General features: G+C 41.4%; 1 protein-coding gene across 5 annotated transcripts; it reads right to left on the bottom strand.

Moving 5' to 3' along the window:
- Positions 1–1,219: 1,219 nt before the first annotated feature.
- On the bottom strand, positions 1,220–18,534 carry CENPJ (centromere protein J). Of its 5 annotated transcripts, none has more exons than XM_064409313.1 (17): positions 18,441–18,534; positions 16,492–17,000; positions 15,280–15,403; positions 14,253–14,486; positions 13,439–13,586; positions 12,191–12,296; positions 10,280–11,894; positions 7,809–7,941; positions 6,887–7,052; positions 5,578–5,817; positions 4,878–4,977; positions 3,627–3,727; positions 2,847–2,945; positions 2,597–2,737; positions 2,405–2,489; positions 2,191–2,311; positions 1,220–1,553 (listed from the first exon to the last, which is right to left on the bottom strand). In XM_064409313.1, exons 2-17 carry the CDS (start codon positions 16,867–16,869, stop codon positions 1,361–1,363), a joined length of 3,984 nt encoding a protein of 1,327 aa, XP_064265383.1. In that variant the 5' UTR covers positions 16,870–17,000; positions 18,441–18,534; the 3' UTR covers positions 1,220–1,360. The 5 variants fall into 5 exon arrangements, with proteins under 5 accessions (XP_064265383.1, XP_064265386.1, XP_064265385.1 ...); XM_064409316.1 differs by having other exon boundaries at positions 3,627–3,724; XM_064409315.1 differs by lacking the exon at positions 18,441–18,534 and adding an exon at positions 18,311–18,425.
- Positions 18,535–24,436: the final 5,902 nt, after the last annotated feature.

The raw sequence follows: 24,436 nt of genomic DNA, 5'->3' as shown, positions 1-24,436 counted from the left end.
TGCTGCATTTTGTGAGGTTTCTTTGGATGTCTCTTCACTGTACTAAATCCTTTACCAGGAAATCTCAGCCCCTCCCAGCCTCTCCAAGGAGAGCTTTGTCTAGATTATCAAGGAAAGCATTTGTGTGATGACTCCACAGCCTCTCCAGGCAGCCAGTTCCAGGGCTCAGTCACACTCCCAGTAAAGCAGCCCCTTGCTGTTCAGAGGGAGCCTGCTGTGCTTCAGTCTGTGCTCATACACACAGCCTTGCACACTCTTCAAGCTCCCACGAAAGCAAGGGTCCAAAGCTGACCTCTGTGCCCAGGCACAATGGGACAAGCAGTGGAAGGATCCTATCACACTTCCAGGACATATTCTGGTACTAACCACACATGTCCTAGGTGCTGTTGCAAATACCCCAGAGAGCTCATGATCATTTTCAAAATGTTTTCGTTTAAAGAAGGCCAAAACCCCACTGTTTGTCACCCGTCTTGAAAGCGACTCAGCCCTGAATTATGTAACAGCTGCTGTTTGAGCAGTTGGACCCAAAAGTCCAGGACCTGTCTCTGCACCCAGCCAGGGAACTTCTGGGTGAGCACAGTTCTTCTCACTGCCATCCTGTGAGTAATAAAGGACAGAGTAAGGACAGAGCTGGCCTTCACTGAGGAGAAAGGGGAGGGGGCAGAGGAGACAAGGAGAAGAAAGTGTCTTCTACCTGTGAGAGAAGGAAAATTTTTCAACAAGCACAAGAATGGAGACTCAGAACAGCCAGCCCAGCAGCAGCCTCTTGATAGTAGGTACTGCAGAATTTTGAAAGACAAGTCAGCTTAAAAATATCTGTTAGAAAACTGGAATGAGATTACTTTTTTTCATTTTCTGGTGTTTCTGAGTAGCTTGGAGAATGAACCTGTCCCCCAGTTTCACCTGTGTTAGCCCTGTGAGTATAGAAGAGCAGTTTATAGAACAGACACTGCAGTCTGCTAATGCTTTTGCCTCCCAACTCTGACATGAAGAAAACAAGATGATGAAAGAAAAAGAATACTCCAAGACTGCCATCCCTTTGGTCTTTTAAGCAGTAAGTTAACTGATGTCCAAAATAAGGTGTGGTGTGCAGTTGTTTGAGTGTTCAGTGACAGCTGCTTTAAAAAACACCCTTTTAATGCCACATGGCTGAATACTAAATCAGTAAACTGTTTCTAAACATAGACATGGGAAAAAAGAATTAGCAAAAGAGCTCATGTAGTAGCACCCACTGAAAATAAATTTATTTAGAGAAAATTATAAATAATATATACACAACAAGCTTTAAGCTTTTGCACTGTTTACAGAAATGTACATTATCTTTGCTGATGTGCTAACACTTCAACAGTTTTGACATGGTCTACAACTTAGTGTCCATGATAATATTACCATCCTTGTCCTTTATTCTGACTCTGCCAGAGACATACTTGGTTTCCTGCTGTCCATTCACATACACAGTCTTGACAGTCCCATCTGGATACTCCCGTCTCTTAAACTGTGCTGTGTGCAGTTCTCGCTGGCCATTATTGAACTCTATAGTTTTGGTTCCATCTCTGCATTAAAGGGGAGAGAAAACCCCAAGGATTACGCTGTGGTGTAAGATTAGTCTCAGAACAAGCATCAGATACGTAAGCCTAAATGAAGGAAGACTTTAAAAACAGTATTTGTGGAAAAACCTGTTAACTATCTCAGCTGGTTCACACTCAAAACCCTGTTTCTGCAAAACTGATATGACCCTTTTATACTTGAGAGCCTCCCCTGCACTTTATCTGCATCAAATCCATCACTGCTCAATTCCAAGGGAAGTTTAAAACTTGGTATTTTGAGCACAATCAGTTATCTGCTGTCAGTCACACCTGCTTCCCACACCAGCCAGGTTCCTAGATATTTTTTCTAGAATTATATACAATTTTACAATGTGAAATTAGATATTTTTTCTAGAATTATGCACAAATAGAAGTCTCTTAGGGTATGAGACAATGCACTGTCTTCATCCCTCTTCCATGCTACCAAAAAAAAAAACCCAACCCCAAACCTCGAGCAGTAACTATGTGTTCACAGTGTAGTCCATTGAAATGCCAACCTGCAGGAGATGTGGAAGCAGAGCTGTCACCATAGAGTGCCCCTGTCACTGAGCCCCAGGTGCTGCCAGCCCCTGCCCAGCCCAGGCCCCCAGAGGGAAAAGCTCACCGCTGCACACGAACAACGGTGCCATCAGGAAAGATACTTTCTTCTTGGCCATCTGTAAATAGACTCTTAATTGTCTGATCAGGGAAGGTTATTTCCTTCTTGCCATCAGGATAATGCTTCTCTGAAATGTATTTTGAGACAATATGCTTATTACATAAATACATATCTGTATCTGGGCAATAGTTCTGGCAGTTGGGGTGAATGATTTCTTTACCTATTTGTCCATTGGAAAACTGCAAGACCTCTAGGCCATCAGAGTATGTAGTGTGAGTAGTCTTAGCATCAGCATAGTAATAAATCTGCAGACAACAGTTGAGATTTAGTGTAACTAATGAGAAGTTTTAAATGAGTGTACACGTGCAGATAAATAAGTATTTACTGAAAAATGCAGATGTAGGATACCTACCACTGTCTGATCAGGCATAATCTGTTTCACATCCCCATTGAAGAAGGTTATAGTTACGGTCTTCCCATCAGAGCCCACTTTTTTCCATGTTCCATTTGGGAAAAATATAAGGTGACAGCCATTTTTTAAAACCTTCTCAACCTAATGAAAACACGAGTGAGGTCAGTATTGAGCCCTCACACTCAAATTCTCACGCATCTTCCCCAACAGCTGTCTTCCAGAATTTCCAAGTGCCAAGCTCCCATTTTACCTTTCCATCAGAATAAGCAGTTTCTCTCTGTATCTCTTCACTGCCTGTAAATGCAGGAGCAGATGGTGGTGACACATAGGCTTCATTAGGAGAGGTGTCCTGAGATGACAAGCAAAAACTCAAATCAAGCTTTGTCTTAATATACTGTTTTCCTAGGCTGAAAGGTATTTTAGGAAACAAGGAGCATCACAGAAGGAAAATGAATATGGGGAGGCATAAACACAATCTGGGGTTTAAGCAACTCCAGGTATAATTCACATGGTACAAGAGATGGAGACTGAGCAATCATTGGGTATCTGTGGTCAGTTGTAGTCTGGACTAAAGTGGAATTCAGTGCTGTGCTGTAACATGGTGCTCAATTTCTTTAAGAAATCCACAGCATGGTATGAAACTATCAAGTTCTCTATGGCCTAAGTGTAACCTACAGCAAATAACATAAGAAATAATTAAACTATTTAAAAGATCCTTGCACAGTTGCCCTACATGGTGCTTATGAACATCCATCCTTCTTTAGCCCTCCCAAAAGGTAAAAAATTCAAAAGAGCAGGAGATTATTACTTTTTATTTTTCCTGAGCCAAAGAACAATACAACTACTAGACAAAGGTAAAACACTCCTCATTGACTAGTACACAGCCATTTTCTGTTGTGACAATAAAAGCTGAAGAACACAAAAAGATGAGTCAACAGCCTCATCAGTCACCCTCCAGATACTCATTAACTTTTCTATTTTAGGCTTTTTCTTCCCTGCTTTGAAAATCAAATCAAGACAGAGGACTTACCACCATTAAAGTCTGAGAATAATCTTCTAGTGCTGTCATTGCCTCAGAGTTGTTTCTCTCATTAGCAGGTCCTGATGGAGGTGTTCTAGAAAGTTTTCCTACTGAGATACATGTAATAGTTAAATTGGACTGAGAAATTAAAGTGTGGTTTAAGAGTTACAGTTATCTAGTAGGTCAAGCTGTACAGGACCCCCACATTTCTTAACTGCAGTAGAAACTGAAAGCAGGATATTTATTAAAAGGATAGGCACATGCCCAGAAAAGAATCAATCACTGACATTGTTTTGTGTGTCAGCAAGAACTGAAGAATGATTACAATGGACATTTAATGCACTTTCTCTCCTGTTTCACCTCTGTAGATTCACAAAGGATTTGCCCCTCTTAGAAATTTAGACATTATTAGTGATGCTTTATAATGAACAAAGGAAGATGAATAGCAGCTTTTAAGAGGAACTGATCAGCGTATTTTTTCTATGTCTCTCCTATCAAATTACCAAAATAAAACTACCTTCAATTCTGGAACATACTCCTGTAACAGATAACATGATGGTTGGATGAGCTGTCAGAGGTGTCAAAAAAAGTACCCTGCAGTTACTTTCCATATGTGCTTATCCCTTAGGAAGGCAGACACTAACTGTGAACAAGGAGCAGCTGCCACAGCATTGCCCATATGATGACAGATCTGCTAACAGAAGGTTCTGAAGAGACACAGCATTTCTGATGTTATCAGCAACTCAACTAGACATTAGAAAGAAATTCTTCACTGTCAGGGCAGTGAGGCACTGGAACAGGTTGCCCAGAGAAGCTGAGGTTGCTCCTTTCCTGGAATGGTCCAAGGCCAGGCTGGATGGGGCCCTGAGCACCCTGGTCTAGTGGAAGGTGTCCCTGCCCATGGCAAGGGGTTGGAACTGGATGATCTTTGAGGTCCCTTCCAACCCAAACCACTCAGTGACTCTGATCTAACCAACATCTGCAGCTTGGAGCACACCAGTGATGAGTTTTATCTCTGATTACAGAAAGCAGCTTCTGCAGTGCTCCAGACCATCAAGTATGACCAGAAGCATTTTTCACTCCAAAACTGGAGTGAAATCACAGCTTTCTCCAGAATCCCACCCTAGGAGGTATTTATGCATATGCTCAAGTTCCCACTCTATTGCCTTTTGAGGTGGTAATGCACTCACAAAGCAAAACTTCACATTCATTTTATTTTAAAGACTTAACAGAATTCTCTGCAGAGACAAATATTTTTACCTTTTGCTTGTGAATAACTTTTGCCATTTATCTTGCTGCACTTCTGATCTGGAAGAAGCGGAGATGCACTTCGACTTTTTAGGCCTCTACTTGGTAGACACTAAAAGAAAGGAAGTATTTGTGGTTTATGTGACATGTACTCATAACTGTTCATACTGAGTCAATAAAATTTATAGACCATATGACATTAAATTTACTGGAAGCTTTCTTCACAAACTATACAGTTTTGAGACTTGATCAACAGAAGGGCTTGTGTGATGTAGCCCAAGCTGCACTTTGGAATTCTTCCTCCATCAGCTCCCTCACTATCAACAACTCCAAAACGTTAATTTGATGCAAACAATCCAGAACAATAGTTATAGTTTCAAAACTTAATATAACTGCTTCAGACAATTGTGAACTGCTTAGTTTGCCTGGTTGATCCTGAAGGGGCAGAAGTTCACAGCTTAGACTCCAACAATTACTTTTCTTTCATACTGCATCATTTTTAATTTCCAAGATGAGTTCCTCAACAAAAGCATTGACATTTGCAGAGAATATGACATTAACAAAATTCTGTGTCTGTCACCACTAGTGTAGTCCCCACAGCAGTAAATTAAAAGTAAGCAGCTAAGTTGTAGCTATTAGAGTCCAAGTATATAACAGAAAACTCACCAGTATTCACACAAACATATTTAAAGCACCAAGATTAATAACTTACAGATTCTGCTCTGTTTAGACTCATCCCAGGATTTCCTATTTTTTTCTTGTTTCCAGCAGCTTCTACTTTCTTCCAGGCTTCTAGACGAAACTTCTCCATAATTCTGATTTCCTCTTTTAGCTCAAAGTTCTCATTTACTAAAGCTTCTATTTGATCTTTCAGGCGTCGATGGGTGGTCGACCATTTTGCCTCTTTTCGTTTTAGATCCTCCTGTAACTCTGCAATCTGCTGTTTTAAAGCCTTAGAAAAATGCACATTTTCATTTTTAATATAATAAAATATATTTTAGTTTCTAATAGAAATACAAACACAAGCAAAAAAGGCATAAGTGGCAAAAAAGCCAAATCAGCTTAATAGCGCTGGAGTGAAAGGTAAGGAAGAATTTTCTTTTCTGAAAGAGTGATTATTTACTTTAAACTACCAACTTTATAAGCTCTACTCCAACCACAGGAATTGTTTTTCTTGCTTTCTTGGCATCCTTTAATACTTCCTAGATTGGTCAGTACAAATACACTTGAGACAGAAACACAAAATCTTTAATGCTACCTTTGGAAGGCCCTTCAAAAATCTTGGCACAGGAAAACAGGGAGGACACAAACACACAAAAACACATGGAAATCTGCCTAGTTTAGCAAATGTCAATTCAGTTTTCTGAAGAGAAATTTGTAGGGAAGGAAGAGGGAAATCCCTGTGTGATGTTTAATACGGCTTGTTTATGCATCTCATATACCATACATCTGACAATGAAAGAAGAAACAGATCTTGTTCTTTACATCACTGACACCTAAAGACCTATAAGTGATAACAAAATGTAACTTTGAAAATTGTAGAAGATTACTACATAGACTGAACAGAGTTATAGACAGAACAAAACCCTTGTGAACTTCTAGTTTGCACTTTGATCCACTACCTGAATAAAACTTTACAATTTAATATTTTAAGTTCAGGAATTTTGTTTCAAAGCTGAAGATCATTCTATCAGTCACCAGCAGTTTTTAGTATGGAAACGTGACAAAAAGATTTGCTCATGAGGATTTTTTGCCTTAAAACCCTCAAACAGCATTGTAAAGATTACAGTTCCCTCCCTCAATTAGAGTAATTTAGATTTCAAAAAAACCCCAAACTTTAGGATCATTCAATGCAACTGTTAATCCAGCACTGCCACGTTCACCACTAACCCACATCTGCTAGCAGTTCCCATCTTGAAATCACTTGTAATCTTTGAACTAAGTTAGAATTTAGTTCTTGACTGCCTTTAAGTGAACTTACATGTTCCTATGTGGACTAGAATAATAATATATTTTTATACCTGAATTTCATCACGTTCTTTTTTATCTGGAATTGCTCTAGCTTCTGTGGTGTATTTTTCAAAAACTTTACGCTCCTTTTGCAGTTTTTTAATTTCCTTTTTTTTATATTCTTCTATTTCAGCCAGTTCTTGGGCTTTCTTCTGTTCAAAGTCTGCAATTTCTTTCCTATAATTATGAAACAAAGTTGTTGCTTTAGCCCAAATCTCCTTTAATCTGGATTTTAAGAAAGAAAGTGAAGACTCTGTGTCTTGTGGTCACAGATTGCAATTCAGCATCCATTACCCCCAGGAAGACTTACTTATAACCAGTATTACTTATTCAAGGAGTAAGAATTGTCACACAGCGGGTGTTTGATGTCCGACAATACATATTTTTACATCTTCTAGTCACAAACATTATCCTGAATTTAGAAAAGCTTTGGCCAAAATCTTGCCACATTCTTCAAAACATTAGAACACCATCCCCCAAAAGCACCAGAGAAAAGAATCTGCTAATACGAGGACAAAAAGTAAATGTTAGCCAAAGACACAATGCTGTTCCCAAACAAAAAAAAAAAGTGGCTGTGGTAGGAACAGATGTGCCCCATTTATGTCATCACAGGTAATTATCAAATCCAAAGCAAAAGCACTGAGACCAGTTCTGCAAGGCTAATTCAGGATTGTACTATCCTTTAGAACAAAGTACACATTCTCCAAAATACAGCCTTTAGGGCCATCATATTAACTGAGCAGGGGTTCTTAACACTATTAAATTGTGTGTAACAATTACAGTTTAACACACCCATAGAGCAACAACTTGTGTCTAGCCCTATCTCCACTGTAACTGAAGCATGTGAACCTGTGCTGTTGGTAAGCGGACATCAGGAGAGTCTGCAACACACTATGAAAGTGAATGCCCCAAAATGTTTGGAGTAAAAATTACCTGATATTTGTCAGGGCGTGCTCTCTTTCTTCACGGAGTTTACTCAGAGTTGTGTTTTCAGCTCGGAATCTCTCGATTTCATTTTCCAACTCAGCAAGTCTCTCTCTCAGTAGCTGGGATGGAACAGTGTTTCCTGCCAAAGCACAGCCACAGGCACATTATCCAAATGGCATTCATAAGACTGAAGTGAACAATTATCACACACCAGCTTAAAAATTGTCAAAAAAACCCCAAGTAAATACTATTTGTAGAGACATAGTAAATATCATTTAGAGACAGCAGTAATTTTGCAAAAAAATTTCTACTATCCAAATAATACAGAAGTTATGTTTTAAAACACTGCACTATTTACTCAAGTACCTCAAATATGGAGTAGATGCATTACTTCTGTTGTACTTTTAAGTACTGAATGTACCTTTCATCTTAGTAGAACTAAAGCTATATTTGGAACTGAAATTTGAAGGGCTTCACAGCAAACCAGAGAAATAAAATGGAGGTATAAGGGTGTAATGAGTGTACATGGCACATGTGTAGATACATACCACATATATGTGCCAGGTACATGTATACGATGTATAGGGTATATACATCGATGCACGATGGTATAGGGTATATCAAACAGGAAAGTTTATGGTTCTAAGTTTTCTCAAGTTTCAGTCACTACAAAGTCTGTTCACATCCATCCCTGACAGGGAATCTGTTGCAGAGCTGATAATAGGGAGGGGGTTTTATGGGCTTTTTTTCCCATCCCAGTTTGCTGTTCAGTCACCACTTAAGAATCCACAGGGTTTCAGAGTCTGACTTTACAAGAGAATAGACGAAATATTGATGTTGCTGTGTAGGTGGTTTCCTTGCTCACCCTTCCTCTGAAATGCTGTAAAAAAAACCCCAACCCCACCCCATTTCCTGCAAACTTTTAGCAGCCATCTTTAGACAAGCCTACACAACCAATTCTCAAGAAAACAATAAGCAGAAGTAGCAGCTTTCATAGGAATCACAGAATATCCTGACTTAGAAGGAACACAAAAGGATCATCAAGCCCAACTCCTGGCCTTGCACAGTACATCCCCAAGAGTCACACCATGTACTTGAGTGCATTGTCCAAACTCTTTTTGAACTGTCAGGCTGGTGCTGTGACCTCTTCCCTGGGGAGCCTGCTCCAGTGCCCAGCCACCCTCTGGGGTGGTAAGGTAATATCCAGACAATATCCAACCTGAACCTCCCCTAACACAATTTCAGACCATTCCCTTGATTCAAAGGAATCTACTCCACAGCAGGTACTGCAAAGCAAAGCACACCTTTATTGGTGCCCAGAGATCATGCAGGGGTTAGCACTCCATGTGCACGTCTGACTGGGATTCATTGCACAGGCTTTTATACTTCACACTTTTGGCATCCACCCTTGTTTGTTTGTTTATCTAAAAGCCGCAGTTTTAAGGGTTGGGGTCTCACATAACATGTGGTTTCTTCATCCTAGGGCTACAAACACAGTACATAGTTCCTATCTAACATATTAATCACATTCACCTTACTGCTGTTATGCTTTTTATAACTGTGTGTCTATGAAAACAACCCCTATGACTTTGCATTTTTTTGGCCTTCTGTGACAGCCAACATGCCTCTCCTCCTTACCACCTTAGCCTGCTAGGGCTAGGCCTCTGCTTGCAAAAGTGGTGCTGATGTCAAGCGAGGCCAGTGTGTCTTGCTCAGGTCTGGCACTGCTCACCACAGAGCAGAGATCAGTGTCTGCCCCTCCTCTTCCCCTCACAAGGAAGCTGCAGACTGCAATAACGTCTCCCCTCCGTCTGCTCTTCTCCAGGCTGAACACAGCAGGTGTCATCAGCCATTCCTCATACAGCTTCCCCTCAGGACCCTTCACCATCCCTATGGCCCTCCTTTGGACACCTGCTAATACTTTAATGTCGTTTTTATGGTGTCACCCAGAGCTGCCCCAGCACTGGAGGTGAGGCTGCCCCAGAGCAGAGCAGAGCAGGACAATCCCCTTCCTTGCCCACTGGCCATGCTGTGCCTGATGCCCCCAGGACAGGGTTGGCCCTCCTGGCTGCCAGGGCACTGCTGGCTCACGTTCAACTCATCACCAATTGGAAGGTACCAATTCATTTTCAGCTTCCCCTTACTATTTTCCTTCATTCAGAAGCAGTGATCAAGCAGCTTCAGATTAAGTTACTTCAATGAGCTGAAGCCTCCAGAGGGAAGGAAAAAAACCCCCACCAATTAAATTTCTGAAAAGAAGGTTTCACCAATCAGAGTCATTCTGCAAGCTGTGTAATTGTTAGATCTGGCATCAGACATGCAACCAGAGATGCAGGGGGAGAGTAGGGCCATTTCTCACAGCAGAAGTCTGTACCTAAACCCTCTGGTGTAATTTCAGTTTGCAGCTTAAGCTCTAGTAGGGAAGACTTGTACAACACGCCTTCCTCACCACCTCCTACCAGTTGCTGTTCTCTCACCTCCCAGCTCTGGTTCCACATTTGATTTGGTTTCATGCTCTGGATGGCAGCCTGCCTTCTGCTTTGGCTTCAGTGAAGGAAACAGTTTCATCATCAGGTTTGATACAGGAGGTCCGTTTGAATCACTGTCCACTGCAGACTCTTTGAACATTTCATCTCCTTTCTTTGAGGCAACTTTTCTCTTTATTGCTTTGTCAGGGACAGTTGTATCATTTTTAAAGCCAAAGTCCATCTGCAAAGGTGTTTTAGTATATTTCTCAGGTAAGTCAATGCTAACATAATTTTCATCAAGATCACTCCATGTTCTTTCATCATCAAACTCAAACTTATTCCTACTTATACACGACATGCTTCTGTGATCATCTGCATCTTTTCTAACCTTTTGCTTTGACAGTGCACCACAATCTTTGTCTGACAACACAAGGTCAGCATCTCCATTTCTGGTCTCTTTTCTGATGTCTGTAACAGAACTTCCACAATCAAAAAATTCTGCATCACTTTCTCTGTGGTTCACAAGGGCTGTCTTAGCATCTTTGTTGTCATGCTTCAATGTGGCCCCAAATTCACTCTCAGAATCTGTAGCAGTATCACTGTTGCCCTCACTCTTATCTTCACTTACAATCCAGTGATTACTTTTTAAAGCAGGAGCTGCTTTCACGGAAGAAGCTGAGAATATTACACCATCTGTTTTACTCAATGGATCCTTCATTCTGAAATCTGTTCCTGAATTTGAGGCTGTGTGTATAACTGGGCTATCATTTATATTTTCCTGTGCCATGCAGTCTGCCCTTTTATTTCTCTCATTTTTAAGTTCGATGGCCAGTGCTGTGACTTGCTGCTGCTTTGCCTTGATAGGAGTAGAAGACATCCTACGGCCTTTTGAAGTTTGCTGGTCTCGTTCCAAGATCCTTTGCACAAATGAGGAATTACTTGAGAAAGATATTTCATCTGCAACTTGTTCTAGAAACAAAAATTCATCTAATTCTAGATTCTCTTTTTCTTTTTCTTTTTCCCAGTTCTCCAGTTTATTCTGAAATGAAAGCTCAAAAGACAGTTCTGAATCTTTCACAGGCTGACCTACGGGACATTTAGAATTAGAAAAGGCACTGGTCAGTTCTTGAGACTTTTCAACACCAGGTAATTTGTTTTTGATTTTACCAGTGTTAGACTTAGCAAATTCTACTCTGTTCTCTGTATTTTCTATTTTGTTGTTAATTTCTGATGGGTAAGAATCTCTTATCTGTCCATCATGATTTTTTCCTGGTTGCATTCTTGTTTCTAATGGCAAGATATTTTCTCCATTGTGATTCCTGAGTACCACTGTCTTCTGAATAGGACAACGTTTTACTTTATGGGGGTGGCTGTATTTTTTACATGGTGCAAAAGGATTTTCAGAAACCCGTTCTTTTCCAGGAAGCACAGTTTTCTTCTGTATTTGTAATCTGTCCACTTTAATAACATTTCTATCATCTAAAGCCCTTTGTTGAAGTTTTGAGGTGTTTTCTCCAAGTTTTGTCATTTTAGACTTGGCATTAGTGAATCTTGTTAAACCTTCCCCTCTTTTCAGGAAGGGTCTCTTGATCACTGGTTTTTGGACAGCTGATCCATTTGTCTCCTGAAAATGAGTAAAGAAGAGCAAACAATAAAATGTTAAAAAGCTCCTTACACAGTTTGAAGATTTCTTCAAATAAATCCCAGATATCGGCAGAAATTTACATTGTACATTTCTACTGGATTTCTGAAGACTTAAGCAAGTGAAGTATTTGGGGCTTATTATTTTTTAGAATGGGAATGCTGCATTCAGTGTTAGCTTTCCCTGCTAGCATCTTCCTTGTACACTTTAAAGCACCTATCACATCTCAGCACAATATATAAACAATAATGAAGGTTTTTAGAGTAATAATCAATAACCTGTAACTTCTGGGTTTGCTCCAGACGCTGTTCTTCTAGTTGTATCTGTTCTTCCAAGAATTCTTCAAAAGTTTGTTTCTTCTCACGTATTGCAGCTTTAATGGGTCTAGAGTAATTATAAAAACAACTTATAATTCTGTATAAAATAACTATGTTTAACATCACTGGTAATCAAAGATCTATGGTGTAATTGTATAAAAGATGACAAATTCTGAGGTGCTTTAGGCATGAAGTTAATCTGAGAAATGCATTTTAACACTACATGTTTATCCAATCCCTGCAATAGTTAATATACATATCTAAAAGACACTGTGTGCAGGGTTTGTTGCTTTTTTTTCACTGCTTTTCTTAAGGACCCTTTCCTTCAGACAAATCACCCAACTTCCCCTCATAATTTAGTCACACTGCCAATTCCTACAGTATCACCCTTCCACTCAGGAATGCTACTGAGATAACGTTCCCTGTCTCCCTCTTTGATATTCCTCCTCCTTCACAGGAGTGCTGGGTCTGGCTGGCAGGGAGTGAGCTTTTTCTATAGCTAACAACACTGATAACATAATATTCTAGCTATTACTGAACCCTGCTTGTACAGCATCAGGGCTTTCTTTGCTGTTTCATGCTGCTGCCCACCCCAGGAAGCAGGCTGGGGGTGGCCAAGACCTACCCCAGGGGAGATACAGCCACATTTCATAGAACGATGTAGTCACTGTGTTGTTTGGGTTGGAAAGGACTTTAAAGATCATCTTGTTCCAACCTTCCAACCCTGCCACAGTGGGCAGGGACACCTTCCACTAGACCAGGTTGCTCAGAGCCCCATCCAGCCTGGCACTGGACATTTCAAACAACCACAACTCCCCATGATAAACTAAAAAGTCACAGCCTCGCTGTCCTCCCTCACATTACTACTTTCAGAGCATAACAGGGGATAGGAGGTTGTAATAAATCAAACTGGGAACAGCAGTCATGACTGCTTATATACCCAGCTATACTGAAAGGTGCTTCTATGCTGTCATGACCCCAGGCTGCTCACACACCTCTTCAGCCAACACACAACATTCCATCTTTTACAGCACAACCAATTCCAAGCAAGAGCCTCTCTTACCACAGGGCTCCACAGTAGCTAGAAAAATCAAATCCTTTCTTAAGAAATTGCACAATTTCAGAGCATCAGTCTCTTTCACTCAGGACTCAGAATTCAACCAAACTTGTGTAATTTGATAAAAAATGCATAATCGTCGTCTGAATTACCTTTCCTCTGCATTAGTCAACAACTGTTCACCTCCACGGGAATTTTCAGAGACATCTGCACTTCCCACACCTAATATGTGACCAATGTGATTATCTTCACTCTCCATTAATAATTCCATCTTTTTTTCTGGACACCACATGTTTTTTCCTGTGAAAGCAACAGAGTTGGCTTTTTTTTCTCATCCCAACAACAAATCAGTTTTTAGCACATACTTTAAACAGCACTCAGGTCAGGTGCAAACCAGAAGGGAGCTTCATGGCCATGTGATCTGAATTCCTACACAAAACAGTTCTAAGATTTGCCCAAATTAGTTCTTATTTGGAGTTGCACTTTCTTTCTTTTTAATGGAACAAGCACTTATGCATTAAAAATTTTCCACAGACCTTAAATAATCCATTCTGATTGTTCATCTGCTTTGTTATTGTTACCTAATGTATGGCTTAAAAACACAACTGAACAAATGTTGATGTCTGCAGTACTGAAGAGCTCTCTCATCAAGCTTCTCGTTTCCCACGTATGCATACATAAATTGAGAAGAATTTGATTATTGGCTCATGCTGCTCATAGCCAAACTTGAACAGACAACAACAGGAACATTCTGAGGTCTGTAAGCCATCAGTAAACAAACCAACATACCAAGTAAACCAACTAAAATTATAAAACCTTCAAAGTAAGTAGCAGAAAATTACTCTCAGTGACAAGGGGGAAAAAAGCACCACACATCAAGTTATCTTTCTATAAATGACTAAGCAGTAATGTATTTGTCTTCCTTGTTTTTCAAGCAATTTGGCCTTTTCAGAGGCACATACAGACCTTGCTTTTCACAGGCAGACACTTCTGAAAGATTGCTCTTCAAAGATGAGGTGCATTCTCTGTTGTTCAGCTTCTGTAAAGAATCGTTGTCTTGTGTATGGGAGGGAACAACCAGAGCACGAGCTCTGTCTTCAAAGATATTCTGATATCCAGACAATGGCAACTGAGGAGAAGGTGCTGAGCCTGTGGAATGCCCAGGTCTCAGCTTTTGGCTTTCAGCCATTACAGTATAACCTTGAAAGGAGAAGGAACAAAATGGCTGTGTCATTCTATTTGTATCACAGAACTACTGCTCCACAGGAGAAAAGAAATGGCACTGAAGGGCAGGATTGATCACCCAGCCTCCACCTGTATGTCACTGACCAAGAATAAACGATTGGGCAATCTTGATTTTCTTCTCCTAAAATAAGCCCTAATTTAATCTTCTCAGGTGGGCAGAGTGAAAGACAATCATTTAAGTCAGGTTGGACTGACACTGCCAAGAGCAGAAAGTACCCCTTCTTAGCTCCAGAAGCCAAGAGCTGCCCCCTCTCCTTGCACCCAGCAAACAAGACTGGAAAACTGATACAGGTTACTACAACTCTCTGTTTTTAAATACAGATCAGCTCTCTATCCTGGTTCACCTCATCACCTGAATGTGATGTGTGTGAGCACAAACAAGGAGGGACCATTTAATCTGGCTACACTGAAAGCTTAAGCAATCAAAAGCTCTGTGAGAAGCAGCTAATCAGAAAGGAAAGTACTTGTTTCACACTTCAAGACGTGTACTTTGAAGCAAGGGCTCCCATCATAGCACATATCGATCAAGCCACAATTACGGCTGACATTTTATAAAAATAGGACAATATTCCTTCTTCAGTAGCACTCAACTTTCAGGCACTGAAGCAATGCAGCATTTACCTTTGACTAATCAAGTAATCTTAAAATAATGAAGAACCCAGAAGACACTTTCAGATTTTAACTGAAAAATGAGACTAGATTTTCCAGTTTACACAAAGTACATCATGTGCTTTCTTTCTCAACTTACCAAGAGCTGCTGGCTGGCCAGATACCATGCTAAGTAGCTTCTGCTGCTCTTCCATTAACCTTTGAAGTTGTTCCATCTGTTGTTTCTTTAACTGTTCCTGTTTCTGCAGTTGCAATTCCTTCAGCTTTTCAAACAAATAAATAAATGTATTAGAGGCTAGGTTTATTTAGAATGTACCAAAGAATTATTCTGTTATAGATTGTCAATAACTTTCTAAGGACATTTAATAATTCCTGTTAAGATACCAATAAATCAGTCTATATTTATTTAGTCACTGATTGATACTACTGATAATATTTTAAAATATTGGGCAATATTTTAAAAATTTTACATGATAGGAGAAAATATTCTCCTATCATGTAAAATACAGGAGAAAACTTTTATAGCACCTGGTAATTTGTGGAATTCTACTCTGGAGACACACACACACCATCTCCCTCTCTGCACTCCAGTGAACAGACATAGGGATTTATGCTGATGTAGCTGCTGGCTGAGTGGACAAGGACTTCTTAGTCCTTAACTGCAAGATCTATTAAAGTCCTGCTGAAGACTTCCAGTCAACCCAGTTTGTATCCAGTACAAATGGAAGAGCTTTAAGTGAACAAACAGCCACTTACAGTGGATTGACTGACACACTTGCATTAGAAAAAAAGTAAATAACATAACAGCATTACAATTCCAGGCCTTTTTTTACCCTGATGTCTTGGATACTTTATCACAATCACACTAACATATCTCCTCATCAGAGGAGAACTCTCTCACAGAGCCAGGTTTGTCACACCTACTTTGAGTACTAACAAAAGAAGTTGCTATAGCTACAAGAACATTCAACTGCGCTGTGCTGTGAATACCTGTGGCCAAGCACTACCACTGCAATGACCAGCACCCCATTTCCACAGCCTTGAGTGAAGAAACACTGTAGAACTGTGTGCACCTTTCCAGGTAAAATGTTTTTAAGAACGATTTCATTTTAAACTGGAACTTGTGTCACCTGGAAACAACAGCAGTTACACTCTCAGTAAATGCACATCATGAGGAGGACACCAACTTCCAAGTGAGCACAACTGGAATTTAGGATTTCCTCTTTAAGCTTGCCGTGGCCTGTACATTTGTTGCAAGGGGTTTGCCTGCTTGCAGGCATGACAAATCATATGCAGGAACAGAATAAATCTTACTGCAAGTATGTCAAGGAATTCTAGGTGTATTTATTACCTGTTCAAGCTTTTGTAAGAGTGGATCACTGTGACTGGATTTCTTCTGACCATCCACTTCACCACGGACTAAGTCTGGTTTAGAGCTCTCCATGTTTCCAGCTGCTGCTGGAAAAGGTGTTGCAGTGGCACACTGCTGAAGTGTCTGAGAGCTGGCAGACTCTTCACACAGGGAGTCATCACTTACAGAACAGCTGTCTGACAGATGCTGCACTTCTTCAGACAAAGCTGAGATGTTTTCAGGTCCAGGTAACAAATTTTCTTTCTTGAAGTTCAAACCAGTAAAACCAGGACCTAATAAGACTCCAGCACGGGCACTATTGAACATCCAGTGTGCACTGAAGTTCTGCTCACCACTCAGATTTTCAACAGTTGGCATCTTGCAAACTGTATTCCAATTTCTCTGCTGATCAGCACTAACAATAATATTACATTCTGTAGATTTAAGACAATATAACTTTCAAAGCTCCAGGTAGCTGGTATGGACAGCTATCTATCCACTTGCAGCACCTAGAAATTAAGTAGATAAATATAATAAGAAATTTACAATAACATTCTCAGTAAAAGAAAATTACTCTCTTACAACGAACTTTGTGTATTTATAAAAATAAGTCATAGTCAATAGAAACAATTTGGATAATAAGTAACAAACACTTTTGGTGCAGAAAATCAACATAATCCAACTCTTAATTGTATTATTTGAGTGCAGCCACTATAATCTCAAATGCCATAAAGATGTACATAATATTTTCTTCAGTAGTACTGAGAGGGATTCAGAACTTTTTTAAACACCTAAAACAAAATAAGTGATTTGATGAGCTGAGAGATCTCCGCCACATGAACTTCATCTTAATGCAAAGTTTCAGATGTGTCCATCTAAATACAAACACTTTACTGCACATACTTCAATGCAACACTTATCATTTTCACATCTTTAGTTTCTCAAGGAAACGCTGCAACTATGCTGCCTGTTATCTTCCTTCTCCCAAAAAGCTTCTTTAAAATCCATCCAGAAGAAATTTTAAATACAGCAACAAATCCTACAAGTGTCATAAAACATGAACAAATTCATGTAGGAAGGAGACCCAAAGTGATTTCCTCACTTAGGAAGAAAAAGACAAAACTGCTGCTGGTGACAGTGTGACAACACGAGCCGGGCTGCTCAGCCCTGCTTCCCCAAAGTAATCCCAGGGCAAACGATTCTCTGCCTGTTCATGGGGTGTGTCAGAGGGAATACAGAGGAGAAAAGGGGCCAGGGCACCAAGGACAGACAACCACAGCAGCCCAGGTTCAAGAGTTCTGCTAGTCAGGAAATAACTTCTTAAAGCTTCCTCATTCCCAAGAGATCAGCCCATGCCAGCTCTCACTTCATTTTCCCGCAGTCAAAATACTTACGCTTCCAACGAGAGTTTGAAACCGCGACTGGGAAAACCAAACAAATGTTTCCTACAGAAACGACTGCCTTCTGTTTCCCAGCGAGGTGCAGATTCCCGCAGTGGCAAATTGAAGCCTGCAATGCTCACGGTCTGTTTTTCCCGTCCCCCTGGGGAGACCCTCGGGACGCCGCCTGCCAGTCTAAACCTCCCCGTGAAATTCACGGCAGCAGCACCTTCGTGCCAAGCGGAGCAGCCGGCAGGGACCGGGCTGATTCGTCCCGCGAAGGGGAGGAGGGACAAAGGGATCCCCACATGGGTCCACAGTGGGGAGATGAGCACAGCCCCGCTCCCCCGCCGAGCCGAGGCGCCGGGCCCAGCGCCTCCTTCCCTCACGACACCGCCCTCACGGAGCACGCCCCGAGCGCACCCCCGGCCCCCAAGTACCCGCTTCACGACAGCTCCGACCCGCGGCCCCTCGCATATAGCGAGGCAGCTGGCCGGCCCCGCTCCTCAGGGCCGCCGCCGCCACCGCGCCCAGCTCCGACTGCCGCAGCCTTCTCCTTCTATTACAAACCTGCCGCCATCGCACAGCCTCCCGGCGCCACAGGCGGACACCGCCCCGCCGCCCCGCATGCTAGGAGCTGTAGTTCGAGCGCCGCAGGACCGCCTCGCAGCTGGCCGGGGAACGCGGCAGATTGGGACTACAGCTCCCACGAGCCTCCGCGGCGGGAAGGCGGTTAATGGGCGTCCACAGAGGCGGCCGTGCCCCGGTTCGTGCCGGGGCTGTCCGGGCGGGAAGCGGCGGCGGGAGCCGCTCGGAGCCGGGGCTGTCCCGGGAGCCGCTCGGAGCCGGGGCTGTCCCGGGAGCCGCTCGGAGCCGGGGCTGTCCCGGCTCCCGAGGGCGCTCCGCAGCTCGGGGTGGCTCCCGGGTGCTCCCGTTGCGGAGGCCTCTTGGGGCAGCGTCGCTCTGCTGCTGGGGCGAGGCTGCGGGCTTCGGTGTGCTTTAGCTGCGGCTACTCACAGCCTTTTAAACTTTAAACAGCAGCGGGACGCGAGGAACGCGAAGATAAATGGGCGAAAAGCACGGCCAGACTTTCTGCCATTTCTGCTTTAGGCGTGCTCTGTCTTATGAGCGAAATTCTTGTTTTCCTCTGAACGGCAGAAGGCGGCGGAGCGGCACGGCCCAGCCCGGGGAGCCCCGGCCGTGTCCCGGGGCTGCGGCTGCTGCGGGCACGGCCGGCAGCAGGACCTGCACGCTTATGGCCTTAAAGGCTACAGATTAATGATGGTCTGTTGCTGGATGATGGAAATTTATTTTTGGCTCCTTCCATGTGCTAAGAATACAATCCATTACTGACAGCGGTGTTGAGTTTGTGGTTTGATCATGAACTACAAGCTTGAGTGCTCGTGTGAAATCCTTTTGAGGCTGTTAGGACCTTAAGGATCTCCACCAATATAAAACTGTAAAAATTAAAACAGGGAAAATTGTCGGCAGTTAGACTTTGCATAACTACTTTATTAGATTCTGCAACAACACAGTATTCCAATTATAAAAGTTTTCATTACCAGCTAATCAATCCTGAACACACAGATTAAAAGATATACAATAAACACAAATTCTGATTTTGAATTTTGTAAATTTTGCCATTCAAAACTAGTTCAGCCAAACACTGCTAAAGTTTCATTCTCTAGGGAATAGGAGAAAAGGGCCAACAATCCAGTGATAGCATTAATTGATAATGAGAGAGATCAGAGAGAATCTCCCTCACTCAAGGGAGAGAAAAGAGGCTGAGTACATGCTTTGAACAGGTTTTAACTCAAATTTCTGATCTCTGTCAGGTATTCCAAAGTTCATAGACTCCAGAGTCCTGAATATCCTGAGTTGGAAGGGTCCTACAAGGACCATCAGGTCCAGCTCCTGGCCCTGCACAGTGATTCAAAGGAATCTACTCCACAGCAGGTACTGCAAAGCAAAGCACAGCACACCATTATTGAAGCCAAGAGATCATGCAGGGGTTAGCACTCCATGTGCACGTCTGACTGGGATTCATTTTGCGCAGTCTTTTATACTTCACACTTCTGGCACCTACCCTTGTTTGTTTGTTTATCTAAAAGCTGCAGTTTTAAGGGTTGGGGTCTCACATAACATGTGGTTTCTTTAAATAAGGGCTACAAACACAGTACATAGTTCCTATCTAACATTCATCACATTCACCTTACTGCTGTTATGCTTTTTATAACTGTGTGTCTGTGAAAACAACCCCTATGACTTTGCCTTTTTCCAGGCTTTTGTGACAGCCAGCATGCCTCTCCTTTCTTACCACCTTAGCCTGCTAGGGCTAGGCCTCTGCTTGCAAAAGTGGTTACAGACACAGCAGCTACACTTAAAGCTTTTGCTAATTCATGCCTGTGCTAAAGTGCTTATGTCACTTGTGTCAATTGAGGCCTGTGTTTCAACAGGACCAAGAGTCACACCTTGTGCCTGAGAGCATTCTCCAAATGCTCCTTGAGCTCTGCCAGGCTGGTGCTGTGACCACTTCCCTGGGGAGCCTGTGCCAGTGCCCAGACACCCTCTGGGTGAAGAACCTTCTCCTAATGTCCAACCTGAGCCTCCTCTGACACAGCTTCAGGCCATTCCCTCGGGTCTGTCACTGCTCACCACAGAGAACAGATCAGTGCCTGCCCCTCCTCTTCCCCTCACGAGGAAGCTGCAGACTGCAGTGACATCTCCCCTCAGTCTCCTCCTCTCCAGGCTGACCACATCAAGTGACCTCTGCTGCTCCTCATCAGGCTTCCCCTCAGGACCCTTCCCCATCCCTGTGGCCCTCCTTGGATGCTCTCTAATAATTTATTGTCTTTCTTGTATGGTGGCACCCAGGACCGCACATGGGACTCAAGGTGAGGCCACACCAGCTCAAAGCAGAGCAGCACAATCCCCTCCTCAGCCAGAGAACACTGTCAGAGACAGTTTTGAAAGCTTTACTGAAATCCAAAAAAATTACATCAGCTGGCTTCCCTTGATCAGCTAGGTGGGTTATCTTGTCATAAAAAAGAAATTAAATTTGCCAAGCAGGACTTTTTCCTCATGTGCCTGAGCTGGCTGTGATTGATGACTGCATTGTCCCATTTTGTGGGGGGGTGTGTGTGTGTGAGCAGAGAGTACTTTTATGCCAAAACCACTGCTAATGCAAAAACAACAAACCAAAAACAAGAACCATAATATATAGGTATATATTGGCCTCATGTGCCCTTTGATCTGTTATCTACCTGGTCTAAATGCACCCACTACCATTATAGAGTTGCCAGTTCCATCAGGTGTATAGTGTATATAGACATCAGTAAAATTGCATCTCATAGTGTTGATTTTCCAGGTTTTAATAAAAAACCTAAATTCAAATGGATTATGATGCTCTCTCTCCTTGACTAACTACTTATGTTTTAGCTAATAATTTATATTATTCCGCAGTAGCTGGCCATCTGATTTCCTTTTTACTGTGCTGCAGAAACAATGCATACATTGAAAATCAAGTAGGTCAGAGAGTAAGAAAATAAACATATTCCTTAAATGTAGTGTAGGTAACATGCTGTCAATCTCAGCCTAAAATTATCTCAGGGCAATGTGTTTTGTTGGAGTTTTTTTTTTATCTGAAACCTTATCCTAATCATCTCCTCTCAACTTGGCCCTTGATAAATTAATCAAACCATAGTTTTATATCAGATTGTCAAGTTCTGATGTCAGTTCCATTAAAACATTTCCTCTGCATTGTCACTGTCTCTTGGTTTATTCTTTTTCTGCACTAAAGCAGAATCTTTCTGCAGCGATGGTGCAAAGGTTTTATTGACCTTGTAAAGGCTTTGGCACAATTTGACCAATAATTTTAAAGCCAGAAGGACTTATTGGGTAATTAAGCTATTTGGGTTTAGTCTAAACAAAATTTTCTAATCAATGTTTCCCCATTTGTACATACATAGGACAGAAAAATGTGAATTAAGAAATGAACATAAGTACTTCAAGCAGCAGCTGCTTTTTTTTTTTCAGTCCTTAGCGTAGGTTTATTTATAGAAGGATAGAATCTTAATCAGAATTTGCAGTCTATGTGGAGCTCTCATTTAAGATAGAGAAAAGGCATTTTTGTTCTCAAGGGCCTCGCCAAGAGAGAGGGAAGTTTAACATCAGATGTTTTTGCAAAGCACAAGAACTGCATTCCTTTCACTTTACCTTTGAACAAGAAGTTTCTGATTTCTTCTGCCTCATCCTGCAAGTGCAGGATGAATTTGGAGGGGCCAAGTATTCTAGAGTGTCAGCTCTGTCCAATTATCTCACAAATAAAATTACTTGGCCTTAGGTCACTGTGGAAAATTTGCATCATCAAGTAGCCTTTTCAGAAATATAAATAGAGTAAAAGGAGTAAAAGTCTTTCCCAGTGACACTGATACAAACCCTCTGGATGAGGTATGGACACGGTGCAGGGGGATCCAAACATTCCTTAGTGAAAAACTTTATGACTTGAATGTTTTGTTTTACAAGCATGTGTTCTCTTCACACTGTAGCATTAGCAGGGTGTCTGCCTTAGCTTGGCTTGGAGCACTAATGCAGTTTTCAGCCAAATCAAGAGCTGCCTAAGGTTGATTAAGTTCTCAGAGGGGTTTTGAAGCATACCCTCTGAATGCCTTTCAGAGAAAATTAAACTCTGCCCTGTGCTTCAAATAAGCTTAATGGGGGCATTGTTTTTGGCTTTGTTCTGTCTGAACCCACCCAGTCATGAGACCGGCTAGTTTGCACTTAAGACTTATTTACCACTGAGGGGCTCTGAAACCCTAGAAAGCCCCATGACATGCTGAGGAGCTCATATGCTATATAAAGAGGTCAGTGCTCTGTGCAGTGTGCTCATTTACACAGCATTTATCATTCTTTTAAAATCAGCTTTTAAAATAACTTCACACTCATAGGTGCCCAGGAAAACAAATAGACATTGATGATATATTTTAATCACTTAAGCCAAATACTAACATTTTGTTGTCATAAACTCTACTCCAGTTTAAATGAAACTTTCCCAGTCTCTCATATCTTAGCATAGTTTGTCATAAACGACATGCAGCCGATTTTCACTCAAGTTGTTTTACAGATGATTTAGATTGAGACTAAAAAGAACAGCACTCCTACTTCCATCTCTCCTCTGCATCAGCCTCACTTCCACTGACAGAGGTGAATTCTATCAGAAAAATATGTGGAGTAATACTGTCCTGGTGGGTCTGGGGGTTTTGTTGTAGTTGAGGTGTGTGTTGTGTGTTTTCTGCATTGGGTTTAGTCTGGATTAGTTTTCCAAAGTTTTTGGTTTTGGTTTTTTTTTAGATGTTGTGCAGTGGAGTTTTTGTTTTGGTTTTATTTTTAAATATTTTCAGATTAAAAATCAGTGAGTGGAAACATGAAATGCAATTTACATTCTTGAAAGCAAGTTATTTTATAATGGTTCTGTGTGAAAGGAGAACTGAAGGCGAGGTTGTTCCAGTCCAAATTAAGGTAATTCCACATTACTAATAGCATGTATTAGCAGCAAGAGATTAAGAAAAGAGTTTGCACTTAGTTAAAGCCATGCTTTTACTGAAAATGTAGGTCACACTAAATTTTCCACATAATTAAACAAAATGAATAAAACTGATTAAGATATGTTACAAGTAGCTTTGAATAGCATGCTGATAAAATGGGATTTGATTTGGAACTCCCTGGAATCGCAAGAATATGAGAGATTGGATGGATATTGGGAACAGAAGTTTTCTCAGCCAAAAAAAAAATCTTTTCTCTTGTAACAGAACAGCAATGGCAATCTTTGCAAACTGCGGGTTCTTTATTAAACTGAAATTCTTGCCTATTCAGGAGAAGAGCAAGGTGAAAGCATCCATAAAGGAAAACAGTAGAATAGTTAATTTTGTGCTGAATAACAAGTGCCACACTTATTTCTGTGATTTCAGATAGAAAATACCAAGTGGTGCAAGTGTTGTAGAGTTTTGCTTTCATGTAGAGAAACAAGAACTGTAGAGATTCTGTCTTGATTCAATATTTAAATTAAAACATTACATTTACATTTTTAGTGCATGTGATGCTGTAGTAGTGAAATGTTATATAAAGAAATGAAGAGCAATATTCTTTCTCCACAAAAGAACCAGTGAGGGTTTTTTCCCCTGGCTAAAACTGCCATGCTGTTGTTCTTCTCTCATTGTTGGAGAGGGGAAACTCTGAATAAAAAACACATCACTGAATTGGGTTTTAGTTATGTTATTATTAATGTAACAATTTGGGGTCTGCAGACTGTTATGTCCATGTAGCTGATAATTCTATGAAAGGCCTGGCTGGTTTACTAATTGAATCAGTAAACAACATAAGCCTAAATTATCTAAGTTAATTCTTGTTCCTCTGTGAGGATCAATATGTAAAGGCTGTTAGAAGTAGTTTTTTTCCCAGCAAATATGTATCTTGTGTTTCAGATTGGGATTGGTAATTACACTTTTGATACTTCTGTACTTCAGCAAATCCATGGATTCATAGAATTGTTTAGGTTGGAGAAAACCTTT

The sequence above is a fragment of the Passer domesticus genome, chromosome 2 (assembly GCF_036417665.1).
Source record: "Passer domesticus isolate bPasDom1 chromosome 2, bPasDom1.hap1, whole genome shotgun sequence".
In the NCBI taxonomy this organism is placed as follows: Eukaryota; Metazoa; Chordata; class Aves; order Passeriformes; family Passeridae; genus Passer; species Passer domesticus.
This window is presented reverse-complemented; position numbering and strand designations above follow the sequence as displayed.

Bases quoted from the DNA above. Each gene is read 5' to 3' on its own strand.
- CENPJ (XM_064409313.1), bottom strand. From the start codon at position 16,869: ATGCCAACTGTTGAAAATCTGAGTGGTGAGCAGAACTTCAGTGCACAC. The intron at 3,728-4,877 runs GTAAAAATATTT...CATGTATCTCAG, and splicing joins AAGTTATTCACAAGCAAAAG to TAGGAAAACTTTCTAGAACA. The intron at 1,554-2,190 runs GTGAGCTTTTCC...CCTTTAATGCAG, and splicing joins ACCGTTGTTCGTGTGCAGCG to AGATGGAACCAAAACTATAG.